A 7,803-nucleotide genomic window follows, 5' to 3' on the forward strand; every position below is an offset into this window, starting at 1 on the left:
AATTGTAAAAATAATATTTTTTTTATCACTTTGGATATTTTAACTCTTTTTTCTTTTTTTTTCTTTATGGGCAATTTTTTTTGTGTTAACTTTGTTTATTTAATGATGAAATATACTCATCTTAATTCTATCATATAATAGTTTGTTTTTCTCCTATGTATTTTGATTTGTATAGTTACTACTGATCTTGCTGTTTTTATTTTCTTGAATTGTTCTTTATTTTTTTATGACTTGATAATTTTTGTATGTAGGATGGTACATCGACAGGTTTGGTTCTGATTGGTTGATGTTAATGCCTTTTACTATTTGGAGTTAACTTTTTGTGAATTTATGTAACTTATGAGACTCCTATTTTGATTATGCAGAATGTTGTCAAGTTTATGCATATGATTTATATATATACACAAATATATAGCACTGAAGTCATGGAACAAGTTTCCTTGATTTTGTTGAAAATATTTTCGAGAAAAAAATCAGCACTGTGAACTCTATATAATATTGATATTTGTAATTTGTCTACAGATTTAAGCATTCTTACCATTCTCTTTTTCCATAGAGCTTGTTCATTAGCAGTTAAAATTTTTAGTTTCTAGACTTGTATGTTTTGTTCTTGGCTCTCAAGATGCTTGATTGACTTCTCTAATTAGGGGATCCATTTTCCAAAACCCTTGTAGGTTGCCACAATTGCTTGGTTGGAAGCTGATTCTTTGTGTGGCAGTCACTCTGTTGCAATCCGTTTAGTGCTTGTCTTGCCTTATCTTTTCCGTCTAAACCAATGTCTCCGTCAGTACAAAGATACTGGGGAGAAAACTTGTCTTTTGAATGGTAAGAGCTATTTATTGCCATAATCGTGCTGTCTTTTTGTTTTCTATTCAGAACTTTTTTTAGTTATCAATTGTTGGTCTGAATTTTACAGGTTTAGGAAATTGATGTAATACATTATTCTTCTGTTTTGGGCTTGTAATATGTTAAGAATATTGGTTTTAATGTTGGAGTCTTTTATATTGCTTTAGTTAATCATATTCTTTTGTTTGTAATTTAACTGCTAGTTTTCTACGTTCTTTCTTTTATTGATTGAGTTCTTTAATCATTAATGATCAACCCATCATGTTTTCAACTCATCTTTTGTCTTTTGGTTATGGTTTCAGGTTTAAAATATTCAACCGCAGTGCCAGTTAGCTTTAAAATAATTATATCAACTTATTGGCATTTGGCACTCACTTATTAGTGTATTACAAACCCGTGTGTCATTTGTGTGCTTTGCTCTCTTCACTATTCCAATCCAATAATGCTTTTGCTGTTTAAGCTTTGTTTAGTTTTAATAACAGGTTAATCCTATTAAAATTATTAAGAAAGGGAAGATAAAAGATTGGAACTCATTGGAGGGAGTGAACTTTGCAGTTGGAGGTGTCACTGCTTTGGACATTAGCTTCTTGGTGGAGAAGGGTCTCTATGACGTTCTTGTTCCCACCAACTATTCTCTGGGGGTCCAGTTTGATTGGTTCATGGACTTGCTTCCTTCTATCTGTAACTCTTCTTCAGGTAATCTTCCAGTTGTTCTTTTCAATTGGGCACAGGCAAGCTGCAATAATGCTCCAATTGAAACTTATGGGATAGTCTTCTAATTTTGCAGGGTGTAAACAAGTTTTTGGGAGCTCTTTGTTTCTTGTGGGTGAGATTGGTGGCAATGATTTCAACTATCTTTTCTATCTAGGCAGGCCTATAGAAGAAGCCACGACATATGTACCACTTGTGATTAATAAAATCTCTTGGGCCATCAATGTAAGAGTTTTGGAAGCATCAATATATTTGAATATCTTGTGAAGCAAGCATTTAAGATAATTATATAAAATCTGAGAGTATCTTATAAAGCCAGCATTTAAGAATTATTTTGAATCATAATCCATATATAACTGAACCTTGGTCAGAAATTGATTGATTTGGGGGCTCAAACTCTCGTGGTTCCCGGAAACTTCGCTCTCGGATGCAGCTTTGTCTATTTGAGAAGTCACCCCAGTACTGATGTGGAGGATTATGATGAAGCTGGATGTTTAAAGTCCTATAACAATTTTGCTGACTACTATAACAACCAACTTCTTGCTGAATTAAATCGGCTTCGACAGCTTCACCCCGGTGTTAATATCATCTATGCAGATTATTACCATGCTTCCCTGCAATTATATCGATCTCCAACACAATTTGGTACTTAACTCTTCTTTTTTCTGCATACTTTCTTGAATGATATATCATCTTTGAACAATCACATATCACATATGATTCTATTATTCCTCATAAGTTGTGGTTTGTTTGTGCTATCAGGATTCACAAAATCGATTCTAGATTCTTGCTGTCCACTAGCGAATGCAAACTATCACAATCCACCGGCGAAGCACTGTGGTGAACCGGGGTTGATTAGTTGTAATGATCCATCCCAGTTCATAACTTGGGATGGTGTACACTTAACTGAAGCAGCATATAATGGACAAAAATTGTTTGTTCAAGGAGCTCGTATTTCTTTTAGTATATGGGATGTTTCAGGTACATATATATATACTTTGCTTATTCTTTAATTCAACTTCTTCAATTCCATTCCTCTGTTTCTCTCTGTTTCTCTCTGTTTGTGTTATGCTACACTTTGCATTTTTAATTTCTATTTCAATTTTCTTTTCTTGGTTTGTTCTTTGTTGTGATGAGTTCATTAAGAAATATGTTAGGTTAATTTTGTAACAAGATTTATAAACAAATTTGTATTATCTAATACTTCTAAATGAAGGAAGAATACATGACTATGTGTTAACTTATTAGTATTCTAAAAAATAGAATGAAAAAAATACTACATTTATGGATAATTGTTGTTGATGACAAGTTAATTGTGACATGTATGTTATTGTTGATAGGTGATAAAAAAAATCCTTGGATCAAATTCCCATGGCTTTCAATGATACAGATGCAATTTTGATAATGTTTCATCTCACTATTCGTTGTACATTCAATGGGTAGGTTCAGATTTTTTATCATATATTTTTTAAAAGAAATTTGTTAATTTTAATATTTTTGACATAGAAAAAATTTAATTATTAAATTAAAAATAGTAAAAGAATCTAATTAAAAATATATATAGTAACCTGATTGTAAATTCGATCAAACTATAGATACTAATAAAGTAATTAAACCATAAAATAATTTAAAATATTAATATTATTGTGGAAGCTTTTTAATTTAGTAACGTGATGGAACAAGTAATGAGTTTCTTTTTCCTAATATAAATGGTGTGTGTGTTTTTTAATTTGCAGTGTTTTTGGATGGTATAGTGAAGCAAGAAACTGGAATCAGGTACCATAATACTATACCCAGATTTATAAACTGGTAATCTGGTATAGTGTTTTTAAAAAATTTTTATTCTCTTATTTTATGTGTTTATTTCTATAAATCTTGCTAAATAAAACAAAGTACTATATATTTTCTTTTTATTCCTCTTTTATATACACATAAAATTTATTAAATTATTTTTCTTTCGTCTAATAATTTTGTTTCTCTTCTATTTATATTTTTTTAATATTTTATTGGTTTTTATTTATCTAAATGTTACTTTAATTTATGTATTTGTTCTTATTACACCTAATATTTTTTATTTATATATAATATACATTCTTATATATGTTATAAAAATATGATTTGATTCCATTAACTTGCTAATTTTTTTTTTGAAAAATTTAAAGCTAAAGCACAAAAATATATTTATAGATATTTTACTTTTTTAACTAAAAATATAATATTTTTTTCATATTTATTGAAATTCTAAGTTAAATATAAGTTAAATATGAATATTAATTTTTGAAATAAAATAAATATAATTTAAATTTTTTGCATCTAAAAATAATATTCTATCAATGTTAGAATTATTTAGATGGATAAGTCAGGTACCATAATACTATACCCAGATTTATAAACTGGTAATCTGGTATAGTGTTTTTAAAAAATTTTTATTCTCTTATTTTATGTGTTTATTTCTATAAATCTTGCTAAATAAAATAAAGTACTATATATTTTCTTTTTATTCCTCTTTTATATACACATAAAATTTATTAAATTATTTTTCTTTCGTCTAATAATTTTGTTTCTCTTCTATTTATATTTTTTTAATATTTTATTGGTTTTTATTTATCTAAATGTTACTTTAATTTATGTATTTGTTCTTATTACACCTAATATTTTTTATTTATATATAATATACATTCTTATATATGTTATAAAAATATGAAAAAATGAATATAGAATTATTTAGGATGGATAGAACTAATTATATTTTTTTTATTGAAAATACGAATTTAAAAATTTTATATTCAATTCTTAATAGTCAACATCTTATTGAATCATTGTATGTTTAAAAGATTTTTGAAGAAATAAAATAATTTTAGGTATATAATTTTTTATAAATATTTAATTAATTCAAGATATTTATTGTTGTTGATTAAAAAAATAAATTGAAATGACAATTTAATATTTCTATACTTTTAAAATATTATTTATTTATTTTCTAACATTCTTTATCATCCAATGATGACATTAATATATTTATTTATTTATTTAGCATTCTTGTCATCCAATAATCACATTAATATAATTTAATTCAATAAAATTATTTATCATCATTTGATTGAATAAAAATTCTATTTTATCTGAAAATTTTAGAATTTCTCAACCTCAAAATCATCCATGTTAAATCATTAAGAAATATAACTGAGAACGTGAAAGCGTCCATTCATTCGAGAGCATGATTGATATTAGAGAGATTGGCTCTTGTGGTTCTTTGATCTTCGTCAACCAAAACCTTCTTTATTTCTAATAGAGCTAAATCATAATTTTACTGTGGGAAAAGAGCTACGGAGGCAAGTTTGATATATTAGATACCAAAATCATGAAGTCATTATTTATATTTGAGTGTGACACTCATTAAACACTAAACTCAAATAAAATAGTATCTATGGTTTAACATTTATCTAAATTAAAAGTAATAATGACTTATTTAATTTCACATTTATGACAATAAATGAGATCACTGTTATATAAGTCATTTCATGTGAAATTACTTAGTTTGCGATTATAATTAATATATGCATTGCCCATAAATATATTAAGAAATAATAATTTCCTAACAATCTTCCACTTGGGCTATACATATATATTTTTTCTGAGATAATTACATCTTATAAATTTTATGCGCACATCTGAATGTTATTTCCCTGATTACTTTAATAATCTGGTTTGTCTCATATATTAGTTATGAAATTACCGCAGCTTTTATCACATTAGTGTCGCAACGAAACTATGATGATCGCCATACTAAAATACTTAACCACATAGATTAAATTTGGATGAGAAAATTCAGAAATTACATGCAAAAATGATCTCATGTATGTCTATTTTCAACTGGTCCAACTTGAATAAAAATTCTATTTTATTCGGTGATAAGACTTAGATGAAACTGCAATGGCAACGTCCAGGCTCATAGCGACGACGATTAAGTGATAAGTCTATGAAAGAAGAAGAAAAGAACTTAGCAGACTCACAATGAAGGGGGGAGAGAGAGAGAGAGAGAGAGAGAGAGAGACGATGGTAATTGGGAGCTGTGAAGGGGTAGGCGGCAATGGGCTCAGCAACCATGATGATGAGAGCTATGAGGTTTTTTGTGAAGAAGCCGAGAAGAAAAATGCTCTGGGTGAGAATGACTGGGTTTTTCTTACATGGCTATAGAGTATGGACTGAAGCTGTGAATCACTAAATTTGTGATGTGGGACAAATCCTAATTCTTAAAATGTATTTATATGTATATATTTAGGGTGGATACACCCTAAACCCAACCATGTCCGAGAAAAATCTGCCTCAACTCGAGTCAAGTTATTACCCTCCCGAATTGGGTATGGACAGGTCGGGTACCTGCGTATTCGGATACTCCTGGCAAGTCTAACCATGTATTAATGCTCTATTTATTAAGGGTTTATTGCTAGCTAATGGATTGCTATAGGCACAAGACGAGATTTTAACTCCTAATAGTTATTTAAGCGGACGAGTAAGATGATCACTTACCAAACTCAAATTGATTAAGACAAATAGTAATTATTTTTAATATTTTAATACTAAAAATCTTGAGTGTTTAATTTTAATTATAACTTTATAAAATATTTATAATAATAATTATTATTTTTTTATTTAATTTTTTATATAATTTTATGTATTATCTCATACATGGTACGGGAAAATACAGCAATTAGTCTCTAAAAGATAAGATATTATTTAAATTCATTCTTGAAAGATTTTTTTCAATCAAATTGGTCTTTCAAAAATTACGAATTGATCATATTTATTCCCTAGTCACTCCATTAACAATTTTCTTCAAAGATTGATGTTATAAAATGTTAATTGATAACATATATAATATCTGATATGTCTAATTGGATATTAACCAAATATGTTTATGAAAATTTATTAATTTAGTCATTTTCTCCAATTACAAAAATCATATTTCTAATATGATCTAGTGACTAAATTGATATATTTTCATAAACATATTTAATCAACGTCTAATTAAATATGTTATGTGTCATATATACTATCAGTTAACATTTCAAATTATCAATAGTTGACAAAAAATTGTGATTGGAGTAATTGAAAAAAGATATAAAAAATTTGTCTATAAAAGACCAATTTAATTAAAAAATTTTTCAAAAAAGACAAATTTAAAAAATATCTTATTTTTCAAAAACTAATTTTACTATTAACCCACCTATTAATTTAGGCGCAAAAGTGAGTTTCATGATTAGGTAATGTAGCGCAGTAGCTTTAGGTAGTAATTAGGAAGGGGATGCTTGTTTTTCTGAAGTTGGGTTGAATTCATGGGGATCCGGTTGAGTTTTTGTGTTTGTTCACTTTGTTGGTATGGGTCGGGCCCTTTGGCCCACACCGTGCCCCAAAAAAATAGTGAGTTTTCTCTTCCTCTTCTAATTATACATCCTAATTTCTAATGAATGAGTTATTAATCCAAGAAAGATAAAATTAGCTTAGACCATGTCAATCATTTCCCTTTCAGTTAAGCACCGATTCATCACTGCTAATCTATTTTTCTATTTTATTTATATAAAATTAATACACGTTTTTTTACAATTAAAAAATGACATCTCATGTATTATCACATTAGATTAATTTCTTTAAATAGTAATTTTATAAATTTATTTTTTCTATTATCTCTCCTCATCCAATAACTTTTATTAGTATTATCTCTTAATTTATAATAAATTTACTTTTATTAAACTATTTTCAACGAAAAAATTGCTTTACTATTTATTTGTTATTATTGTTAAAAGACAGAGTTAGTTAGACTGTTAAGATTTATTAGAATCTATTAATTAAGTTAATTGACATTCAAGAATTTAAAAATATATCTTACTAACTGTGCTGTGTGAAATGCAGTTATACATATCAGTTATACCTTAATTTATAGTGTTACCTAAAAACTTAGAGCAATAATATACAATTTTGTTTTATTATTCAGTTTTCAAAGTCTCTCTTAAATCTTTTCTATTTTCTTACTCACATAATGAACCTTTTAGGATTCTGTTAATTATATTATTCAATTCTTATATACTTTATATTATAGATCAAATAATTTATACATCATATTTTATAGGGTTTTTAATTTTTGAAATGAAACTGTAAGTTATAAAGTAAATTAATATTCAACGATATTAAAATAAATTATTATAAAAATACTTAGAATAATTTTATTTCTTTATAATTTTATTTTAT

The 7,803-nt window shown here is 27.0% G+C and overlaps 1 protein-coding gene across 3 annotated transcripts in view; it reads left to right on the top strand.

The window, feature by feature from the left end:
- Positions 1-807: 807 nt before the first annotated feature.
- LOC107458793 (GDSL esterase/lipase At1g28580-like) overlaps positions 808-7,803 on the top strand; it is a 34,142-nt gene continuing 27,146 nt past the window's right edge. For 2 of the 3 annotated variants that reach the window (XM_052251868.1, XM_052251867.1), the window contains exons 1-6: positions 808-825; positions 1,329-1,542; positions 1,634-1,782; positions 1,929-2,202; positions 2,320-2,538; positions 3,294-3,333. In XM_052251868.1, coding sequence (XP_052107828.1) covers positions 823-825; positions 1,329-1,542; positions 1,634-1,782; positions 1,929-2,202; positions 2,320-2,538; positions 3,294-3,333 — 899 coding nt within the window. In that variant the 5' untranslated portion in view covers positions 808-822. Of the gene's footprint in view, positions 826-1,328; positions 1,543-1,633; positions 1,783-1,928; positions 2,203-2,319; positions 2,539-2,897; positions 2,975-3,293; positions 3,334-7,803 lie in introns of those variants that run through there. The other variant, XM_021127855.2, reaches the window with a different exon arrangement.

This window comes from Arachis duranensis, chromosome 7 (genome assembly GCF_000817695.3).
Source record: "Arachis duranensis cultivar V14167 chromosome 7, aradu.V14167.gnm2.J7QH, whole genome shotgun sequence".
Classification (NCBI taxonomy): Eukaryota; Viridiplantae; Streptophyta; class Magnoliopsida; order Fabales; family Fabaceae; genus Arachis; species Arachis duranensis.